Raw genomic sequence first — 23,861 nt, 5'->3', positions numbered from 1 at the left:
AAGGCCGCCTTTTGCAATTGATTAATGGCAAATTTTTCAATGCCAATGGTGTTCAAGTGGTGCTCCAGTTGTTTTGGGATTGCACCCAAGGTGCCTATTACTATTGGTACCACCCTTGCTTACTTTTGCCACAGTCTTTCTATTTCTATTTATAGGTCTTTGTATTTTGTTATCTTCTCCAGTTCTTTCTTGTCTATTCTGCTGTCTCCAGGCACTGCCACGTCCACTATCCAGACTTTTTTGTCTTTCTTATCGACAATTGTTAAGTCCGGGGTGTTATGTTGCAGGTGCTTGTCTGTTTGAATTCTGAAGTTCCAGAGCAGTTTAATTTTTTCATTTTCTATGACTTTCTCTATTTTATGATCCTACCAGTTCTTGCTTACAGGCAAATGATATTTCTTGCAGATCTTCCAATGCACCATTGTTGCTACTTTGTCATGCCGCTGCTTGTAGTCAGTCTGTACGATCTTCTTGCAGCAGCTTACCAGGTGGTCCACTGTTTCTTCAGCTTCTTTGCATGGGCAGCACTTACTGTTTGTTGCTGTCTTCTCAATTTTGACTTTATATGCATTTGTCCTTAAGGCTTGGTCTTGTGCAGCCAGAATTAGTCCCTCGGTCTCTTTCTTCAATTTTCCTGCTCTTAGCCATTGCCAGGTCTTGTTATTATCTGCTTTCCCAGCTATTTTTTTTAATGTACTGGCCATGTAGTGCTTTGTCTTCCGATGCCTCTATTCTGTTCTTCATTTGATCTTTCTTGTAGGCCAGTTTGGTCTCTCCAGTAGTCAGTAAGCCTTCCTGATATACTAATTTCAGTGCATCTTCATCACTGTCCTTCAGATATTCTTCCAAAGCCACTTCTTCTTCTTCAACCATCTGATGTACTTGCAGCATTCCACACCCACCTTTATTATTATTATTATTATTATTATTATGCAATCAAACATCTACAATATAAATTTAAATACTTTTAATGGACCAGCCCTTGAAGAATTCTGGAACCTGTAACTGACTCAGTTACAGCTGTTCTGGTAATGGTTAAAATTCTGGTAATGGCCATATAAACCTCTTAGTGAAATGCCATCTGCCTTTTAAGCCCAATCCAAAGTGTTTAGTTTGATACATGACAGTTTACATTGCTTAAGTATGCTAGCTGTGGACCTCTTACTATTGAGTGGTATACAGGTAGTCCTCGACTTACTATACAGGTAGTCCTCGACTTATGACAATTGACCTCAAAATTTCTGTTGCTAAGACAGTTAAGTGAATTCTGCCCCAGTTTGATTTTCTTGTCACAGATGTTAAGTGAATCACTGCAGTTGATAAGTTAATAACATGGTTGTTAAGTGATTTCCTTCCCTATTGACTTTGCTTGTCAGAAGTTCACAAAAGGTAATCACATGACCTCCAGGATACTGCAATGGTCATAAATATGAACCAGTTGTCAAGCATCCAAATTTTGATCATGTGACCATGGGGATGCCGCTACAGTTGTAAGTGTGAAAAGCGGTCATAAGTCACTTTAGTGCTCTTCTAACTTCGAACGGTCACTAAATGAACTATTGTAAATCAAGGAGTACCTGTGTCTTCAATCTTATTGGAGCATCCTGCATACCTTCAACATCAACAGCATATTCTCCTTTTGTAGTAGAGCTCTGATTTTGGACCTAATATTAAAATGGGAATATTATCTTCCTATAATATTTGGAAGAGGCTTTAGAACAATTTTACTTGGCTTGTAAAAGGTGTCAATGACATTAATAGCATGGGGCTTCATTTTACGTGTACTTTGACTCTTTTCAAGCCATACAGAGCCATTTGTTGTACTATGTATTAGATTTGCAGCTTTTGTGCATATTTGTGCTTATTTTTTGATAATCTTGCAGCAATTATAATGTAATGCCAATTACAAACATGAAGATATTAAATATATTAACAGAAGGACTTACTTCCTAAAGAAATAACAAGATCTTAGAATAATTGAGATTTACTTTGACAAATCTGTTTTATTTTAAAAAATTCACACACATAAACACAGACACAAAGCTGCTAATTAAGGGAAGAAAAAAAAGTGCACCGCAGTTCTGATTATTTGCAATATCTATCAGCTTTCAGTTTTGATCTCCTAAAAAAGAAAGGAAGAAAAGGATGGATTAGAATGCTTCACATAATGCGATTGGGATTTAAGCAGAATCAATGGGAACGATTTCTACTAAAGCTACATCATTTGTCATTGATATAAGTAGGAGTGTGCCAGATGTACCATTCTGAAATGTATCAAATGTGAAATCTAGCAACATAAGCAAATTGGACTGTTGTGGGATTTTTGACAGTAGTTTTGAGCTTGTCATGCTTCCAAAAATACTTGAAACAGCCTGCTTTATACTCAAAAATATATATTTTGTGAAACATTGTGATCAAAACATTTAAAATCGTAATGTTTAAAAATTGGCATGGCAAACTTTTTAGATTATGCAGATGAAGATGTAAACATGATGGTATATATTGTTTTTAGAGGAACACCATTAGTCAATGCTTTTGTTTGAAAATTACTGAAGAGCAAAACCCAACTGTCAACTCCCACAATGAATCCTCAAATTGGTTCACTACAAATAGTCCTCAATTTACAACAGTGCATTCAGTGACCATTCGAAGTTATAACGGCAGTGAAAAAAGTGACTTATGATTGTTTTTTATACTTATGACTGTTGCAGCATATCCATGGTCACGCGATCAAAATTCAGATACTTGGCAACTGACTCTTATTTATGATGGTTGCAGTGTCCTGAATCATATGATCATCTTTTGCAACTTTCTGATAACCAAGTCAATGGGGAAGCTATCTGAATGATAGGCTATCTGAATGATTTTTGTATAATGCTTTTCTTTCTCTTTTTACTTTTTATTTCATCATAATATCAAACTCACTACCACCCAAGATGAGTAATCTTAAATGCTTCCAAAGTATTGATTGCAAATTTCAGATGGAACACAAATTGAGAGAATTGCGCTGCTTTGTTTATAAGAGCCATGATTGTTTTATTGTTTTGAATATTTTTATTGGGAGGATTATTGTATTTAAGATAGTGATATAAATTTAGTAAATATAAATTAAGCAGAAAAAGTATATATTTACTCTTCTATTTGTATGTAGAATATTTTTGTATAAAATTTGTGCTGCACAAATATGTAGTTTAGGAAAAGCTACACAAGACCCTCTATCCTGTAGTTAAGAAAATGATTGCTTTGTGATTGTTAATTAGTTTGGTTCAAATAATTTGATCTAGTTGTTAAGTCATTAGGTTAGAAACTAGGAGACTATGAGTTCTCGTCCCACTTTAGGCATGAAAGCTGACTGGGTGACTTTGGGCCAGTCATTCTCTCTCAGCCAAATTCACCTCACAGGTGGGGAAATTATGACGTGGAAGGAATATTGGTATGTTTGGCACTTTGAATTGTATATGGTAAAAAAAGAGATAAACAAAATAATAGTATATAAATAAATAAGTATATAAATAAGAGTACCTGTCCAGCAGTGCTTCATGGAAAATGCCTTCTTTCCTAGCTTTTTTCAGAATTTTGCTATCTTCTTGGCTTACTTTGAGTTTGTTATCTTGAAAACTCTGAAACTTCTTCCTAGAAAATAAAACACAAATGCCTTTGGCTTGAATGATATATATATATTTCTCTCTACTGGTAATCCTTAGTCGTTGACTCCTGAAAGATGGAAGGCAAAAGATAGACCACTGAAAAGCAGGAAAGAAATGTCAGAATAGTTGGGTGAATTCTCATTGTACAGAAATATTTTAATAGAATAAAAAAAAGTCTTGTAAAGATTAACTTTTCCAAGAGCTATAGACTATAAAGTATCCCTTGGCACAGAAAAAAATGGAAACTGGAGTCAAGTCAGAGGTCAAGTAAAGAGTCAATCGACTTGCTTGTCCTCCTAACTGCATAGATTATACAGTACAAAGACAGAATTAAATGCAAACCAGAACAGAAGAAGAAATCTTACAACATGTACTGCAGTTCTTACCTAGGAACATTAGCAGCATATGCCAGAGAAGGCAAGGTCCATGATTTAATCAAAGGGATGTGGTATTGGGGAGGAATGTTGCACATATGTGCAGAACAAACCTATTTAAGACATCTTAACAGTAAAATAGCTTAAAACAATCCACCCATTTATGGATAGGCCCCAATGATAAACCTTAAGATAAGTTGGTAAAAAATATCTATTTTGCATTTAGCTGCAAAAGTTTTTATTTTGTTCTATGAAAGCAAGTTGTTCTTCAAAACCAAATCTTCCCTATGTTCAGTTTTGAGCCCTAGCAGCAGCTGAAGCGTAACATTTATTCAGACATCCCAGGCCAGAGTTCTTGAAACGTTTTCACCAAAGGGAAAATATCTGTTATTACTAGTGAAAATACAACCTGCTTATCTTTATTTTTTACTGAGAGTGAAGAAATTTATGATACATACACATAGTTGATCTCACATTGCTTTACATTTCCTTTATCTTCCTCAGAAATGTCATCTTTTTGTTTGGCTTCTCTTTCTGTACATGTTCTGATCTAAATGAGGAGAGAAAATTACAGATTCTGAAAAGTCCAACTTCAAATTTATCTTCCTTTCTGGTATTTTTCCTCCACGTTTTCCTATTCAGGTTCACTAATCCTAAGTATGCATCAATCTGTGAAGAATCTGCTTTGATAACATATCACAATAAAGCCCTTAGAAACAGAGCAGCTTTTACTCCACTTGATACATCCCAAGAGTGTTGGGCTCCTATTGCTCTTAGCACACTGGAGAAAAAAAAGACTTGCATAATCCAACACATCAAGATATGCTAGGTTGTGTAAGACTGATTCAAGGAAAATAGATAGCAAGGATTTAGTTTAAGCGCACGATTGTATAACTGTTCTTCCAGCATTAAGTCTTAAACATTGTTGCTGGGACAGACAGAGCCTTTTGCTATGCAACTGCCTGAATATTTTCTGATTTTAAATTTTTCGGGATTCCATCAAGGCATAGGATTCTATCAATTCTGCTATATAAATAAAGGGAAAATACCTTAAATAAAGGGAAAAAAACCTTTAGCTAAAGCTATTTCATCTAAAATTGCTGAGGATCCCATTTTTCTCTCAAGAAAGTACTAAAGTTAAAGCCAATTAAAATGGGCAACCTAAATCAGATGAGAAAAGAAATTTTCCTTGACAGGGTTTCTGAAGAGCAACTGACAATCATAAATGCTGTGTGTTATAGCCAAAATACCAGAAAGGATACATGTGTACCAACCATTTCTTGTAACCATGACCATCTCTGAAGAAAACTAAGATTTTTATGAATTAAGTGATAAGCTACAGGTTTCTGCATTTGTTTATGGTATTCAAATACTGCTTATAGAAGTACCTGCATTTACAAATCACAAGAGTTACCTTTATCATTTCATCATTGCCTGCTGTTTTACTTTTGGCTACTATATCACCTTCTTCATTACAACTGATAAAACAGCTGTTGGCTGCTAACAGAGCCATTTTTCCCTGCAAGGGAAAAAAACAAGTCAAACTAGTAGATTATTTGCTTAAGGTTCACATGCAAGATTTAAAGAAGCTTATTTCTTCAGGAAGATATTTCCATATCCATTTATTCCAAATCCATTAATGTTATTTTTAATCCTGAACACGTATGCATCTTCATGGATTTTGGATCCATAACCATTGCCCCCCATTTTATTAGTGTTACAACACAGCATTTTAGAACACTATTACAAATTTAAACTGAAGTTTACATTCAACAAGTTGACAATTATTTTCAATAACACACTTTTCCAGGTGTCAGATAAAACAGCCATTTCAAAGAATATGTTACAATAAACGTTCCAATAGTATCATTTTGGTATCAGTAACATAAGAAGTCCTCTTATTACAGAATATATTATTTCATCCATTTAGTCCAAGGTGAATCCACACTTTTATGATGTTGATCTCTATTCCTAAATAGAGATAGGTAGGACTGATTCCATTATTCACTTACAGTAAAAGGCATTTGTATATAAGTATTTCTTTGCCAATTTGTGCAAATATCTCTTCCCTGGAGTTGTGAGAAAATGAAAATACCTTATAAACGGGCTACCGAGGAACAGAATCTTGACGTCTAGTTTGACTCATGAGACAGAGGTTTGTCAATCAAGCCCATTAAAATCTTCCCAACCTGAACAGGACTCTTTGGCTAGTCTTCCAATCATGTGCTATTTGATCTGATGTAACTAAAGAGGCTATGAATTGAACACATTAATTTATTTATTGTTCACATGTTTTTGTATGGCCACCCAACTTGCAGAATGCAAATCTGTGTAGCTAAAATAAGATTAAAAACAAGAAAAGATAACCAGCCAGAAGTGTGAGATCACAAAAGAGAAAATACAACTGAGCTCACAATCATATTCATCTTCCCAATTACTTATTACAAAATCAGTCCATCTAACGTCCTGGTCTAATTCTAACGGAAGAACCAGGATTTCAAGATCTTATCGAAGGAAAAAAAAAAAAACTGGGGCCATTTGACTCTCCCGAGCTATGCTATTGCAAAAAGAAACTGTTGCAACAGAGAATGCAACAGAGTATTAACCAGGACACTGATACTTAGAAAGTACCTAAAGTACATTCACCTAGGTACATTTCAATGGATGGGCACAAACAGATATTGGTGGTCCATCAAATAGTTTGTCCTTACGTCATGAAGCGTTTTATAGATGGTAATCAGCCAATATATCAGGGTTGGGAATCTATGGCAACTTTAAGACCTATGGACTTCAACTCTCAGAATTCCTGAGCCAGACAATCCATTTCTTCCAAAGCTTTCTGAAGCTGCAAACCAACCACATTCTCTATAACTTTCCATAAAAAAGAAAAATTGGAGACAAGACAAAAATTGTCCTACAGGGTTGGATTTATTGATAGTTTCTTGAGGAGATGATATACCATCGTCTCTTTAAAAGCTAGCAGATCTCCACTTGCCCTTGAAAAAAAAAGGACATATTCATCCCTGCCTAGATCCAGAACCTTGATGAACCAGGAAGGCTATGAATTTAATAACCATGTGGCTGTACCTATAGTTTTGAGGATTTGTTCACGTCCTCTCTACTAATAGGCTCAAGCCCTTCACAGGTAACTCTGCTAAACCATGCCTCAGTCAACTCCAAGATCTGCACAGCAGAGTCAGGCTCAAAGCAAATCACCGTGACTTTATCAGACACATCTGATACTCTGAATTCTCCTCACAAATACAAAGTACATCCTCTTTTTAAAGATACATTAAGAAGGACAGTGAACATTTTAGAATACTTGCCTCTTGAAACACAGGCTCCCACTGCTCCCTTGCACCTATTGCATCGGAACGTCCAATTACAAGCCCATCTGAATTAATGCCAAGGTATTTTCCATACCCTGATTTCAATGCAATTCTGAAAGAAAGAAAGAAAGAAAGAAAGAAAGAAAGAAAGAAAGAAAGAAAGAAAGAAAGAAAGAAAGAAAGAAAGAAAGAAAGAAAGAAAGAAAGAAATACCTTATTTGGGGGACTGATCAGATTAACACCCGATGACCTCCAAGGTCCCTTCCAACTTTATTATTATTATTATAACACTGGAATTAATATTTTTTCAAATTATGTTCCAGATTACTTGTGGAACCTGTGGTTGCGGAAATACTTATAAACTTCAGACAGGGCTTAAGAGCAGAAATACAAATGGAGGAAGTTCATATACCACATTTAGCCACAATGCTTGATTTTGGTCTAACATGATGTGTGAATCTTTTATTGTGGTTTGTAAGTAATGGCTTAAAGAAAGTAATGTATAGTTTTGGTGAACTAGACATTAATTTAAAAAAGTCATGAATAGCACAATGGGTGAATTCAATTAATAAGTAGCATTTATAATTATGGCTGTTACTGTTAATAATAGCATCTATATCCTGCCTTTTCTTTGGGAGTTTAAGTGAATGATATTTGTAGCATTTTCTTTTCGCTGTGTTGCCATGAAAAAAAAATAGTGAAGTAGTTTCTGCTAAGAAAGAATGACAGCAAAAAGATACTATGATTAAATAGGGATTTGATTCTGGGTTTTCTCAAATCCCAATTGGGTTTAAGAACTTAGAATGGTCAATTTAAGACCATGATTTGATCTTACATTGACCTTTGTAAGTCCTTAAACCCAATTTTCCTATTTCTAGCAGAAACAGAATATACAAGGTAAAACAATAATGCAAGTATTCTTATTTTATGTTACCATTCTCTCCAAACAGAACATGAGCATATGGAAATGTGGCTAGAAGAGGAGGTTATATAGGCTAACCTTCCTTCCCCTGATGACATATCAAACCATCCATTGCATGATCTGAATGAGTCTGAAGGGGCTCTAGTTCATATAATCTTTGTTTTCCTTTCATGTGAGAAACCCCTATGTATACATCCTACATGTGCAGAAACTGCACAATTGAAATTTCTTAGCAGTGAACCTAACCTATAGGATCTCCTTCATGTGTTATTTCTTTTTCTTTTCTTTTTTTTAAACTTTTATTAGTTTTTAACAATAACTATCTCCAGTGCCTGGTGTACAGCATGTTATCTTGGTTTATATATTTGAGAAAGAAAAACCAAAAACCAAAACACACAATAATTAATTGTCAATAATAATTAAAATTTATAATTCCATAATTAGTATATTAATTATTGTTTCTTTGATCTTCCCTTCTCCCATTTGTATTTTTCTTCTTCAACCTTAAACAAATATAATTCTTAATATTTTCAATATATAAATGATTAAATATAGACATTTTTACATATTTATACAAATAGTGATAACATCTATGTATAACATTTTTTTATCAGTTTATATTATTCTTATAACCATCATCTCATTAGTTCACCATGCATCCTATTTTCCTGATTTTTGTTTATGCTTAATTTCCCCTTTTATTCAATCCATTCTTATCAGTCATGGTTTTCTCAATGTTAATCATCTAGATATCCAAATTTTTCCATTTAAATACACCATCCCAATATTTTCATATTTCATGTATTATAAAATTACTGTGCTTCTTATCTATCTTATAACATCTGGGTATAACATCCTTTCTGATCCACTTATATTTCACTTATATTTATAAAAGGTACATCATCCCAATATTTTTACATTTCATATATTGTAAAACATACTACATTACTTAAATCTCTTATCCCTCTTGTTATAGGGCCCCTTTATGTTCAGAGTTCTCTATTCTTTTAACCACATTCAAACAAGTGTTTACTCATGTAATACTCCATCTGGTAGAGCGAGTCAAATCTCTTGAATATGTCTCTAGCCTTCTTCTTATGCTGAATAGTTTTTCAAGTTGATATATTCCGCTTACCCGGCAGTTCCTGTGTTTTTGCAAGTATTGTTGGGAATACAGAATATAGAATAGGTAGGATATATACTTTCTGTCTCCCAAACTCTAATAATTCTCCTGGGAATTCTATAGTCCGCTCCATTTTTATTGTTATATCAAAGTCTTGCAGATTTTTTCATATTTGTTTTGGATTATAATTCTTTTCATTTGTAGCTTCGTCGATATGACAATGTTCTTCCAATTTGTATTCTGTTATCTGATTTGTCTGTTCATTCGCCATCATTTTCTGGGTACTTTCCAAGAGGAAATGTACGCAATGTTACAACAGATACAAATGACAATAGATTTAAACTACGAGGAAATCCAGAACAACTATGACAACATAAATAAGCATATCGCCAATCTAAATCTACAATCAAAAAACACCTTCATATGTTATTTCAATGTGCACATGCAATGATTCTGTAACTCCCATGGACATATATAAAACTGATATATGTTAATTTCTTAGAGGGGAATATTATTTCTAAACTATGCTTATAAAAGCCATCTAGGGAGAGATAATACAATCTAAATGTGGTAATCTTATATTAATTCAAACTCCAAGAGGAAAAATTACCTTTGATCTGACAGCTTGATTGCAGTGAATTGTTCTGGAGGACTAGGGCCTTCATCTATTTTTTTTAAATAGACATGTTTATTATAGTTGGAGAATTCAATCAAAATTTATTTACCATCTAAGGCCGAAAACAAGAAAAAGACTAGCAATACAGTTAATTATAAAAAGGAATTTAAAAAATGAAAAATTTCTAGCAGTCAATGGCTACGAATTTAAAGTTAAATTTACCAGTTAAACCACTAGGCTAGAAAACAGGAGAGTTTATGGTTGTGGGGAAAATAAGAGCAGGAAAGAGTATTAGGCATGTTTGTCACCATGAGTTACTTATAGCGAGCCAGTGGTGTTGCTGTTAAAGCACCAGGACAGAAATCAGGAAACTGAGTTCCAGTCCCACCTTAGGCATGAAAACCAGCTAGATGACTTTGGGCCAGTAACTCTCTCTTAGCCCAATCCACCTCACAAGGTAGTGGCTGTGAGAAAATTAGGAGCAGTAGTATTAGGTATGTTCACCATCTTGAGATTTATAATAATAAAGATGGGATAAAAATTCTAAATAAATAAAATTATGGAGGAACAGATGGTTTGTAAGTACTAATAAAAAATTGTCAAATATCTTTGAGGTTTCTGAAGAGTGACCACCCAGGAAAAGGGAATGGTCTCCTGGATGTAATGGCAATTAGAAATGTTAACAATTGGAAATACAAAGTATGATCAAAATTCAGTGTTCAACAGGCATTTTTTATAGCTCATATCAAACAAATTCTACCTCCAAGTCTGAAAAGGAACAAGTCTGGCTTTCAAATGGGAGACTTATATATCTACCAATTGTTGCCGTACTAGGCAACATCGCAATCTGGGCCAAAATAAATAGTCTCCTGTGTAGACTGCATAACATGTTAAAGAAGTATCAAGCGACAGTCCAGGGAGTAGAAGCAATTGTGCTATAAAGGGAATGAGACATGACATTGGCTCTGTCATTTTGGATCTCTAAATTCTCAAATCTTCTCACAAGTCACAAAGCAGGTAGTGCTGACAAAGTGAGACTATGGTATGCCAAACCATCAATCATTTGTTGTCTTAGGTGGAACTGAGCCTAAGATGAGATGGCCTAAGGAAGCTCCCCAACAGACTTGCTTCAGCCAGAACCAAAGACACCAAAGTTAATCAGACTCCAAGGGAAATGAAGCCTAATTCCAGTAGTGTTAGAGAATTGGAAGTTGAATAAGGAACTGGTGGCAGGATTTCCAAGAACTGTCACTGAATTGCTTTTAAATTCCTTATGAATATATAACTGAGCACCATGTAGTATTCAATCTAGAACTTTGGCTTTAAATAGTTTAGTAGTTGCTGTGAGCTGGAGAATTATTTAACAATTACTGATACAAAAGACTCAGAGAATTCACTAAGGACATTAGGAAATTAAAAGTTTATTTTTTCTGATATTTTTCACTACCTATACCTCTCTATAATGCAGTGGTTCTCAACCTTTTTAATGCCATGACCCCCAACCGGTCGTAAGTCGAGGACTAAACCGGTCGTAAGTTGAGGACTTTCCCTGCCCGGGAGCACCGCACATGTGTGGTTCCGCCCCCTGCACCGGCCAAGGCGTAGCTGGCAAGCGGCAGAGACGGAGCAGGCCGACCACCAGCTGGCCCATCCCAAGGGAGGTAAGGCACCCGCCGGAAAAAGGGAAAAAAAATGGCGGACAAAAAAATGGCGGACAGCCTTGCTTGGCGACCCCCATGAAATGGTCGATCGACCCCAAATGGGGTCGCGACCCATAGGTTGAGAACCGCTGCTATAATGTATAACAATAACAAATAGGACTGGTTTTGCATCATGAGATATATAAACACAAATTTGGCACCTACCTAAAAAGGCAGGATGTGGGGTGGCCAAAAGGGCAGAGTTGGGGTGGTGGTGGTAGCCAGCTGTAAGGAGTTAAAAGGAAGGCATTCCCTTAGTTTGGAAGAAAAAGCCTCGGGGCTAGGAGGAACCAAGCTGGGAATGGCTTAGATCAGGATGGGTTTGGGCTAACGACTGATGGAATTTGGTTAATGATAGCAACAGAGACTGCCAGGACTGCTGTTGCTAAGCAATGTGGCACATAACATCCCATTTTATGATGGTATGTGCCACACACCATCAGCCCCAATTGTGGTAATGTCAAGCTCTATCTGTACTTGGTTCTGTATTCTTTTGATGCAACTGGCATGTTAAATGCAGGTAGCAATCTGGACACTACTTTGGCTGTGTTTGTAAGATTAATTTATCATACATTTGGTATCACTGAAAAAAACAGAATGATTACTCTTAACATACATAGATGTGATACCAACCTTTATGTGGAGCTCCAAGAGTAAAGAGGCCATTATCAAGAGCACTGATATAGGTTCCAAAACCCATCTCTATTGCTACAGTTCCTGTGATTTCACCAAAATTGGTTACCGTCCACCAGCCTTCTAACATAAGAGAAAACAACAACACAACAATAAAAGAGCTGGTCTCTATTTCTTAAAATGTAAGGGATTATAATTGCTTAAGGAAAGATTTTGGAAATATCAAGCAACAGCTTTCTTTTGCAACAATTTATTTTAAGGAGAGATCAAAGCTAATGCCCAATCATAGCAGTTAATCAACAGCCTCAGTTAAACACATTAAGTTCTTTATGGGATATCAGATTTAGATTGCAAATCTATGGGAGGCCACAAAAAGATATTTCCCTGTATCTATTCTTCTTTATCATTTTGTAATCTAGTAATGAAGTGTTTAGCTTTAGATGTAGAAATTCTCTTGCCACAACAGCTGAAATAAATAAACATGAAGGCACTGGACCGAGTCGTGCCTTTGCGGCCTCTGACCCGGCGCAGATCTCAACTGGCCCCTTGGTTTACGGAGGAGCTGAGAGAGATGAAACGCCGGAAAAGACGCCTAGAGAGCAGTTGGAGGGCTAGCCGAACCGAATCCGACCGAGCACAGGTAAGGATACATGTTAGATCCTACCTTGTGGCGATGAGGGTGGCGNAATTTATCTTCCTTTCTGGTATTTTTCCTCCACGTTTTCCTATTCAGGTTCACTAATCCTAAGTATGCATCAATCTGTGAAGAATCTGCTTTGATAACATATCACAATAAAGCCCTTAGAAACAGAGCAGCTTTTACTCCACTTGATACATCCCAAGAGTGTTGGGCTCCTATTGCTCTTAGCACACTGGAGAAAAAAAGACTTGCATAATCCAACACATCAAGATATGCTAGGTTGTGTAAGACTGATTCAAGGAAAATAGATAGCAAGGATTTAGTTTAAGCGCACGATTGTATAACTGTTCTTCCAGCATTAAGTCTTAAACATTGTTGCTGGGACAGACAGAGCCTTTTGCTATGCAACTGCCTGAATATTTTCTGATTTTAAATTTTTCGGGATTCCATCAAGGCATAGGATTCTATCAATTCTGCTATATAAATAAAGGGAAAATACCTTAAATAAAGGGAAAAAAAACCTTTAGCTAAAGCTATTTCATCTAAAATTGCTGAGGATCCCATTTTTCTCTCAAGAAAGTACTAAAGTTAAAGCCAATTAAAATGGGCAACCTAAATCAGATGAGAAAAGAAATTTTCCTTGACAGGGTTTCTGAAGAGCAACTGACAATCAGAAATGCTGTGTGTTATAGCCAAAATACCAGAAAGGATACATGTGTACCAACCATTTCTTGTAACCATGACCATCTCTGAAGAAAACTAAGATTTTTATGAATTAAGTGATAAGCTACAGGTTTCTGCATTTGTTTATGGTATTCAAACACTGCTTATAGAAGTACCTGCATTTACAAATCACAAGAGTTACCTTTATCATTTCATCATTGCCTGCTGTTTTACTTTTGGCTACTATATCACCTTCTTCATTACAACTGATAAAACAGCTGTTGGCTGCTAACAGAGCCATTTTTCCCTGCAAGGGAAAAAAACAAGTCAAACTAGTAGATTATTTGCTAAGGTTCACATGCAAGATTTAAAGAAGCTCATTTCTTCAGGAAGACATTTCCATATCCATTCATTCCAAATCCATTAATGTTATTTTTAATCCTGAACACGTATGCATCTTCATGGATTTTGGATCCATAACCATTGCCCCCCATTTTATTAGTGTTACAACACAGCATTTTAGAACACTATTACAAATTTAAACTGAAGTTTACATTCAACAAGTTGACAATTATTTTCAATAACACACTTTTCCGGGTGTCAGATAAAACAGCCACTTCAAAGAATATGTTACAATAAACGGTCCAATAGTGTCATTTTGGTATCAGTAACATAAGAAGTCCTCTTATTACAGAATATATTATTTCATCCATTTTTAGTCCAAGGTGAATCCACACTTTTGCGATGTTGATCTCTATTCCTAAATAGAGATAGGTAGGACTGATTCCATTATTCACTTACAATAAAAGGCATTTGTATATAAGTATTTCTTTGCCAATTTGTGCAAATATCTCTTCCCTGGAGTTGTGAGAAAATGAAAATACCTTATAAATGGGCTACCGAGGAACAGAATCTTGACGTCTAGTTTGACACATGAGACACAGGTTTGTCAATCAAGCCCATTAAAATCTTCCCTACCTGAACAGGACTCTTTGGCTAGTCTTCCAATCATGTGCTATTTGATCTGATGTAACTAAAGAGGCTATGAATTGAACACATTAATTTATTTATTGTTCACATGTTTTTGTATGGCCACCCACCTTGCAGAATGCAAATCTGTGTAGCTAAAATAAGATTAAAAACAAGAAAAGATAACCAGCCAGAAGTGTGAGATCACAAAAGAGAAAATACAACTGAGCTCACAATCATATTCATCTTCCCAATTACTTATTACAAAATCAGTCTATCTAACGTCCTGGTCTAATTCTGAGGGAAGAACCAGGATTTCAAGATCTTATGGAAGGCAAAAAAAAAACTGGGGCCATTTGACTCTCCCGAGCTATGCTATTGCAAAAAGAAACTGTTGCAACAGAGAATGCAACAGAGTATTAACCAGGACACTGATACTTAGAAAGTACCTAAAGTACATTCACCTAGGTACATTTCAATGGATGGGCACAAACAGATATTGGTGGTCCATCAAATAGTTTGTCCTTACGTCATGAAGCGTTTTATAGATGGTAATCAGCCAATATATCAGGGTTGGGAATCTATGGCAACTTTAAGACCTATGGACTTCAACTCTCAGAATTCCTGAGCCAGACAATCCATTTCTTCCAAAGCTTTCTGAAGCTTTAAAGCAACCACATTCTCTATAACTTTCCATAAAAAAAGAAAAATTGGAGACAAGACAAAAATTGTCCTACAGGGTTGGATTTATTGATAGTTTCTTGAGGAGATGATATACCATTGTCTCTTTAAAAGCTAGCAGATCTCCACTTGCCCTTGGAAAAAAAAAGGACACATTCATCCCTGCCTAGATCCAGAACCTTGATGAACCAGGAAGGCTATGAATTTAATAACCATGTGGCTGTACCTATAGTTTTGAGGATTTGTTCACGTCCTCTCTACTAATAGGCTCAAGCCCTTCACAGGTAACTCTGCTAAACCATGTCTCAGTCAACTCCAAGACCTGCACAGCAGAGTCAGGCTCAGAGCAAATCACCGTGACTTTATCAGACACATCTGATACTCTGAAGTCTCCTCACAAATACAAAGTACATCCTCTTTTTAAAGATACATTAAGAAGGACGGTGAACATTTTAGAATACTTGCCTCTTGAAACACAGGCTCCCACTGCTCCCTTGCACCTATTGCATCGGAACGTCCAATTACAAGCCCATCTGAATTAATGCCAAGGTATTTTCCATACCCTGATTTCAATGCAATTCTGAAAGAAAGAAAGAAAGAAAGAAAGAAAGAAAGAAAGAAAGAAAGAAAGAAAGAAAGAAAGAAAGAAAGAAAGAAAGAAAGAAAGAAAGAAAGGAAGGAAGGAAGGAAGGAAGACCTTATTTGGGGGACTGATCAGATTAACACCCGATGACCTCCAAGGTCCCTTCCAACTTTATTATTATTATTATAACACTGGAATTAATATTTTTTCAAATTATGTTCCAGATTACTTGTGGAACCTGTGGTTGCGGAAATACTTATAAACTTCAGACAGGGCTTAAGAGCAGAAATACAAATGGAGGAAGTTCATATACCACATTTAGCCACAATGCTTGATTTTGGTCTAACATGATGTGTGAATCTTTTATTGTGGTTTGTAAGTAATGGCTTAAAGAAAGTAATGTATAGTTTTGGTGAACTAGACATTAATTTAAAAAAGCCATGAATAGCACAATGGGTGAATTCAATTAATAAGTAGCATTTATAATTATGGCTGTTACTGTTAATAATAGCATCTATATCCTGCCTTTTCTTTGGGAGTTTAAGTGAATGGTATTTGTAGCATTTTCTTTTTGCTGTGTTGCCATGAAAAAAAAAATAGTGAAGTAGTTTCTGCTAAGAAAGAATGACAGCAAAAAGATACTATGATTAAATAGGGATTTGAATCTGGGTTTTCTCAAATCCCAATTGGGTTTAAGAACTTAGAATGGTCAATTTAAGACCATGATTTGATCTTACATTGACCTTTGTAAGTCCTTAAACCCAATTTTCCTATTTCTAGCAGAAACAGAATATACAAGGTAAAACAATAATGCAAGTATTCTTATTTTATGTTACCATTCTCTCCAAACAGAACATGAGCATATGGAAATGTGGCTAGAAGAGGAGGTTATATAGGCTAACCTTCCTTCCCCTGATGACATATCAAACTATCCATTGCATGATCTGAATGAGTCTGAAGGGGCTCTAGTTCATATAATCTTTGTTTTCCTTTCATGTGAGAAACCCCTATGTATACATCCTACATGTGCAGAAACTGCACAATTGAAATTTCTTAGCAGTGAACCTAACCTATAGGATCTCCTTCATGTGTTATTTCTTTTTCTTTTTTTAAACTTTTATTAGTTTTTAACAATAACTATCTCCAATGCCTGGTGTACAGCATGTTATCTTGATTTATATATTTGAGAAAGAAAAAACAAAAACAAAAAACACAATAATTGTCAATAATAATTAAATTTTATAATTCCATAATTAGTATATTAATTATTGTTTCTTTGATCTTCCCTTCTCCCATTTGTATTTTTCTTCTTCAACCTTAAACAAATATAATTTTTAATATTTTCAATATATAAATGATTAAATATAGACATTTTTACATATTTATACAAATAGTGATAACATCTATGTATAACATTTTTTATCAGTTTATATTATTCTTATAACCATCATCTCATTAGTTCACCATGCATCCTATTTTCGTGATTTTTGTTTATGCTTAATTTCCTCTTTTATTCAATCCATTCTTATCAGTCATGGTTTTCTCAATGTTAATCATCTAGATACCCAAATTTTTCCATTTAAATACACCATCCCAATATTTTCATATTTCATGTATTATAAAATTACTGTGCTTCTTATCTATCTTATAACATCTGGGTATAACATCCTTTCTGATCCACTTATATTTCACTTATATTTATAAAAGGTACATCATCCCAATATTTTTACATTTCATATATTGTAAAACATACTACATTACTTAAATCTCTTATCCCTCTTGTTATAGGGCCCCTTTATGTTCAGAGTTCTCTATTCTTTTAACCACATTCAAACAAGTGTTTACTCATGTAATACTCCATCTGGTAGAGCGAGTCAAATCTCTTGAATATGTCTCTAGCCTTCTTCTTATGCTGAATAGCTTTTCAAGTTGATATATTCCGCTTACCCGGCAGTTCCTGTGTTTTTGCAAGTATTGTTGGGAATACAGAATATAGAATAGGTAGGATATATACTTTCTGTCTCCCAAACTCTAATAATTCTCCTGGGAATTCTATAGTCCACTCCATTTTTATTGTTATATCAAAGTCTTGCAGATTTTTTCATATTTGTTTTGGATTATAATTCTTTTCATTTGTAGCTTCGTCAATATGACAATGTTCTTCCAATTTGTATTCTGTTATCTGATTTGTCTGTTCATTCGCCATCATTTTCTGGGTACTTTCCAAGAGGAAATGTACGCAATGTTACAACAGATACAAATGACAATAGATTTAAACTACGAGGAAATCCAGAACAATATGACAACATAAATAAGCATATCGCCAATCTAAATCTACAATCAAAAAACACCTTCATATGTTATTTCAATGTGCACATGCAATGATTCTGTAACTCCCATGGACATATATAAAACTGATATATGTTAATTTCTTAGAGGGGAATATTATTTCTAAACTATGCTTATAAAAGCCATCTAGGGAGAGATAATACAATCTAAATGTAGTAATCTTATATTAATTCAAACGCCAAGAGAAAAATTACCTTTGATCTGACAGCTTGATTGCAGTGAATTGTTCTGGAGGACTAGGGCCTTCATCTATTTTTTTTTAAATAGACATGTTTATTATAGTTGGAGAATTCAATAAAAATTTATTTACCATCTAAGGCCGAAAACAAGAAAAAGACTAGCAATACAGTTAATTATAAAAAGGAATTTAAAAAATGGAAATATTCTAGCAGTCAATGGCTACGAATTTAAAGTTAAATTTACCAGTTAAAGCACTAGGCTAGAAAACAGGAGTTTATGGTTGTGGGGAAAATAAGAGCAGGAAAGAGTATTAGGCATGTTTGTCACCATGAGTTACTTATAGCGAGCCAGTGGTGTTGCTGTTAAAGCACCAGGACAGAAATCCGGAAACTGAGTTCCAGTCCCACCTTAGGCATGAAAACCAGCTAGGTGACTTTGGGCCAGTAACTCTCTCTTAGCCCAACCCACCTCACAAGGTTGTGGCTGTGAGAAAATTAGGAGTAGTAGTATTAGGTATGTTCACCATCTTGAGATTTATAATAATAAAGATGGGATACAAATTCTAAATAAATAAAATTATGGAGGAACAGATGGTTTGTAAGTACTAATAAAAATTTGTCAAATATCTTTGAGGTTTCTGAAGAGTGACCACCCAGGAAAAGGGAATGGTCTCCTGGGTGTAATGGCAATTAGAAATGTTAACAATTGGAAATACAAAGTATGATCAAAATTCAGTGTTCAACAGGCATTTTTTATAGCTCATATCAAACAAATTCTACCTCCAAGTCTGAAAAGGAACAAGTCTGGCTTTCAAATGGGAGACTTATATATCTACCAATTGTTGCCGTACTAGGCAACATCGCAATCTGGGCCAAAATAAATAGTCTCTTATGTAGACTGCATAACATGTTAAAGAAGTATCAAGCGACAGTCCAGTGAGGAGAAGCAATTGTGCTATAAAGGGGATGAGACATGACATTGGCTCTGTCATTTTGGATCTCTAAATTCTCAAATCTTCTCACAAGTCACAAAGCAGGTAGTGCTGACAAAGTGAGACTATGGTATGCCAAACCATCAATCATTTGTTTTCTTAGATGGAACTGAGCCTAAGATGAGATGGCCTAAGGAAGCTCCCCAACAGACTTGCTTCAGCCAGAACCAAAGACAGCAAAGTTAATCAGACTCCAAAGGAAGTGCAGCCTAATTCCAGTAGTGTTAGAGAATTGGAAGTTGAATAAGGAACCGGTGGCAGGATTTCCAAGAACTGTCACTGAATTGCTTTTAAATTCCTTATGAATATATAACTGAGCACCATGTAGCATTCAATCTATAACTTTGGCTTTAAATAGTTTAGTAGCTGCTGTGAGCTGGAGAATTATTTAACAATTACTGATACAAAAGACTCAGAGAATTCACTAAGGACATTAGGAAATTAAAAGTTTATTTTTTCTGATATTTTTCACTACCTATACCTCTCTATAATGTATAACAATAACAAATAGGACTGGTTTTGCATCATGAGATATATAAACACAAATTTGGCACCTACCTAAAAAGGCAGGATGTGGGGTGGCCAAAAGGGCAGAATTGGGGTGGTGGTGGTAGCCAGCTATAAGGAGTTAAAAGGAAGGCATTCCCTTACTTTGGAAGAAAAAGGCTCGGGCTAGGAGGAACCAAGCTGGGAATGGCTTAGATCAGGATGGGTTTGGGCTAACGACTGATGGAATTTGGTTAATGATAGCAACAGAGACTGCCAGGACTGCTGTTGCTAAGCAATGTGGCACACAACATCCCATTTTATGATGGTATGTGCCACACACCATCAGCCCCAATTGTAGTAATGTCAAGCTCTATCTGTACTTGATTCTGTATTCTTTTGATGCAACTGACATGTTAAATGCAGGTAGCAATCTGGACACTACTTTGGCTGTGTTTGTAAGATTAATTTATCATACATTTGGTATCACTGGGAAAAACAGAATGATTACTCTTAACATACATAGATGTGATACCAACCTTTATGTGGAGCTCCAAGAGTAAAGAGGCCATTATCAAGAGCACTGATATAGGTTCCAAAACCCATCTCTATTGCTACAGTTCCTGTGATTTCACCAAAATTGGTTACCGTCCACCAGCCTTCTAACATAAGAGAAAACAACAACACAACAATAAAAGAGCTGGTCTCTATTTCTTAAAATGTAAGGGATTATAATTGCTTAAGGAAAGATTTTGGAAATATCAAGCAACAGCTTTCTTTTGCAACAATTTATTTTAAGGAGAGATCAAAGCTAATGCCCAATCATAGCAGTTAATCAACAGCCTCAGTTAAACACATTCAGTTCTTTATGGGATATCAGATTTAGATTGCAAATCTATGGGAGGCCACAAAAAGATATTTCCCTGTATCTATTCTTCTTTATCATTTTGTAATCTAGTAATGAAGTGTTTAGCTTTAGATGTAGAAATTCTCTTGCCACAACAGCTGAAATAAATAAACATGAAGGATCTATAAATGATGACGATCGACACCTGATGTACAGATTCAAGTATTCAATCTATCGAACTTCATAACTCTTAATGTTATTTTACGACACTAACAATATGAGTATTTCAATAGTATTTTATACCTTTCATATCTGTGTCAAGACACTGATAAAAGTAATACGACTCTGAGGTTGGTAGTATTATCCGAATACAACATAATAAAAAATTAACCACAAAACATGATATATTAACTGTTTAAGAGAGGGAGGTATGTCCCAATCAGCTAGAATTTCAAATTTATTTAAACATTAATCTTTCTTTGGTCCCTAATTAAGAATTCCCATATTTTTCCATAAAAAATAACTTACCAACTATATCAAGTTGAGCTTCTATATCCTCTTCTCTTTTACGTTTTTTATCTTTATTTTTTTTCTTACTGAAAGAAAAGTGAACATTTGCATGCAATAGATAATTCTAACCAATTTACTATTGCACATTTCTTTCTTAAATGACAGCAATACTCAACAGAATAGCAAGCACATGTCCAAGATAAATGCTGAAATTCAGAACTAATTAACTAATTTTTTTATCTAGAGGCACAACTTCCCAAATCCTTTCTGAATTGCTCTTGCTTAAATATCAGTGTTCCCCAGAATCTTACATGTAAAGAGAAAGGCTATATATTATAAATCTATCCTGTTGTTTTTTTTGAAACTATACATAAAATAGCAGAATAATCCATTATACAGAGGTCTTTATATCCTAGCCTTAGTCAAGTCTTTACTGTCCTAAATATAGACCTCTGGACAGTGGCTTAGGTTTATCAATAATGCAAATTTCATTTCTATAAATATTGCCAAAATATAACCAAAACCAAATTAGGAGCAAAAAGAACTCCAATGTAATTAACTATAGTTTACTTAACAAGAGGCTATAAAAAGTAGTTGGCTGAATTTAACCTCTACTAAAACTTAAGCAGTACTGTGCTTTCTTTTGAGCTAAAATCTGATTTAGGAGAAATAGTCTGATGTAGTGGTTAAGGCACCAGGCTAGAAACTGGAAAACTGCGGAATTCTAGTACTGCCTTAGGATAGAAGCCAACTGGGTGACCTTCAGACAGCCACTTTCTCTCAGACCTAGGAAGGAGGCAGTCACTTCTGAAAAACCTTGCCAAGAAAACTTCAGGGATTAGTCCAGGCAGTCAGTCGCTAGGAATCAAAAGATTGACTCAAAGATACACACACAAATTGAAGGATACGAAATGTACTATTAAATCCCCTTTTAAAGGCAGCGTTAATTGCATTTTTTTTACAGTTTAAAAAATTGTAGTTAAAAAAATACACCGGATTTTAAAATTTGTTGAAAACGACACAGCCTCCTTTAATCCCAGCTGCACGAGGAGATTTTTCTCAAAAGCGAGGGAAGGACATTTGCGTATGCTCAGAGGCATTTAATCATTATTTCAGGGTGAGCACTACAAACCGCATCCCAGGGAAATATATCAACTACACTTTCTGGAGGAAAAGGGAAAAACCCATCATCTCCTTCGCCACTCCACAATCCTGAGGAATAATACATTCACCTTTTCGATTTCGCCCCCTTAAGAACCAGTTTTGTTTTCTTAACGCAGGAATATTCCGCCATGTCGCTGGCGTAGTACGGGGGCCGCAGAAGGACAAACTCTGCCTTTCCTTCTTCCTGCGCCTCTACGAAGGCTGCGAAGGCAGACCTTCGGGCCTTTGCGGATCTTCGGACTGAGCATGCGCATTGCAGGCATCGACGCTTCTTACCTGGCGAAGGGCGCCTGGTCCGTTGAGCTTATGCGGTGTCCCCCGAAGCTTAGAGGGGAGGCTGTTTTCATGCTTGCGATCTTATCAGCTTCCTCCTCTTGTCTAATGGTCTCACTAGGGAAGCGAGGCAGATACCACATGTTTCCTGCAAAAAACCAGTTGACGATTAAATAATAACAAAAGGATCTTTGGTGCCATTTAGAAATCCTCTGGATTTTTGCAGGTAGCCCCTGAGTTAGGGGCAGCTGAACTTAAACCCCGGCGTCTTAGTCATCTTCCTAGGATGCTTCCATACCATCCAGAGATTCCCATCCGTCTACCCTAGCGCCTGGATAAAGAGCCAGATCTTGATGGCCTTCCGGGAGGCTAAAAATGTTGGGGGTCTGATCTATCTGATGGTCAGGGGAGGGTATTCCACAAGGATGTCTGGCGTTTGCTGCCCGGTAAAGTAGTAAACTTTCACCACAATGGCTGTTTCGCAGAGACTGAAGCAAAGGAAGGGGGGGGTGACAACACGTTTTTTCTGTCTTTTTATTGTTTGCATGCTTACTAATGATCCAGTAAATGGTCCAGCATGTTAGCATTAAGTCCTAGAAATGAAACGCAGCATCTCTGGATGATGTTCCTCTTGCCCCTCTTTCAAAACTGGCTGATGCTTTTACAAGTTACAGGAAACCCTGTATTCTTGCAGAGTGTTTGCTTTGTGGGGGTTAAAGAGAATATAGTTCTGCTCAAACAGAAGTGGAGTTTTATTCCAGATTCTCTGAGGCCTTGGCAATGTTCCTTTGGAAGGGGTCACAGCTTCCTCCTTATCGACTTCCGCAGATGTTGGATTGCTGAGGGAAAGAGCAGAAGAAAGATCATACATAGTTGTTGCTTCTTGTTGCTATGCTGTGGCTTTTGCCTCCTTTGACAATACTTGAAGGTTTCTCTCTACCATCTTTCTTCAGAAATGGGACCCCCTCCCAACCCTGTTTTTTTGATCTTTCCAACTTTTTCCAGCAGGTGTTGCTGTTACTATAAAAATCTGGAATTGGAAAAGAAAAAAACCATTCACACTGTAAGAGTGTTTTTCTTCCACCCCAAAGAATTATTGAAAGGAATTATGGAATTTATGCTCAAGCCATTCACATTAAGAGCGACCTAACATTATTCTAAGTGCAAAATTCTAATTAATT

At 35.8% G+C, this 23,861-nt stretch overlaps 2 protein-coding genes across 2 annotated transcripts; both read right to left on the bottom strand.

Annotated features, from left to right (window-relative positions):
• Nucleotides 1-1,989: 1,989 nt before the first annotated feature.
• LOC107301654 (protein FRG1) lies at nucleotides 1,990-12,474 on the bottom strand. Its single transcript, XM_015830850.1, has 7 exons — nucleotides 12,345-12,474; nucleotides 10,006-10,060; nucleotides 7,348-7,462; nucleotides 5,436-5,540; nucleotides 4,480-4,571; nucleotides 3,523-3,633; nucleotides 1,990-2,122 (listed from the first exon to the last, which is right to left on the bottom strand). The coding sequence occupies exons 1-7, from the start codon at nucleotides 12,472-12,474 to the stop codon at nucleotides 2,086-2,088; spliced, it is 645 nt and encodes a 214-aa protein (XP_015686336.1). The 3' UTR covers nucleotides 1,990-2,085.
• A 939-nt stretch (nucleotides 12,475-13,413) lies between these two features.
• Nucleotides 13,414-22,614, bottom strand: LOC107301642 (protein FRG1-like). Its single transcript, XM_015830841.1, has 7 exons — nucleotides 22,476-22,614; nucleotides 21,262-21,329; nucleotides 20,426-20,548; nucleotides 18,424-18,478; nucleotides 15,763-15,877; nucleotides 13,824-13,954; nucleotides 13,414-13,483 (listed from the first exon to the last, which is right to left on the bottom strand). Exons 1-7 carry the CDS (start codon nucleotides 22,535-22,537, stop codon nucleotides 13,414-13,416), a joined length of 624 nt encoding a protein of 207 aa, XP_015686327.1. The 5' UTR covers nucleotides 22,538-22,614.
• Between the last annotated feature and the right edge of the window lie 1,247 nt (nucleotides 22,615-23,861).

This window comes from Protobothrops mucrosquamatus, unplaced genomic scaffold (genome assembly GCF_001527695.2).
Source record: "Protobothrops mucrosquamatus isolate PMUCROS unplaced genomic scaffold, P.Mucros_1.0 scaffold_252, whole genome shotgun sequence".
NCBI lineage: Eukaryota > Metazoa > Chordata > Lepidosauria > Squamata > Viperidae > Protobothrops > Protobothrops mucrosquamatus.
The sequence above is the reverse complement of the archived record's forward strand: the minus strand, read 5'-3'. Positions and strand labels throughout refer to the sequence as shown.

Excerpts from the sequence above, each read along its gene's own strand:
- LOC107301654 (XM_015830850.1), bottom strand. The coding sequence starts at position 12,474 with ATGTTAGAAGGCTGGTGGACGGTAACCAATTTTGGTGAAATCACAGGA. Across the intron at positions 10,061-12,344 it reads TCTTGGAGCTCCACATAAAG|ATGAAGGCCCTAGTCCTCCA; the intron begins GTTGGTATCACA and ends TAAAAAAAATAG. Across the intron at positions 7,463-10,005 it reads ATCAAGCTGTCAGATCAAAG|AATTGCATTGAAATCAGGGT; the intron begins GTAATTTTTCCT and ends TCTTTCTTTCAG.
- LOC107301642 (XM_015830841.1), bottom strand. The coding sequence starts at position 22,537 with ATGGCGGAATATTCCTGCGTTAAGAAAACAAAACTGGTTCTTAAGGGG. Across the intron at positions 18,479-20,425 it reads TCTTGGAGCTCCACATAAAG|ATGAAGGCCCTAGTCCTCCA; the intron begins GTTGGTATCACA and ends AAAAAAAAATAG. Across the intron at positions 13,484-13,823 it reads CTTGTGATTTGTAAATGCAG|GTATTTTCCCTTTATTTATA; the intron begins GTACTTCTATAA and ends CCTTTATTTAAG.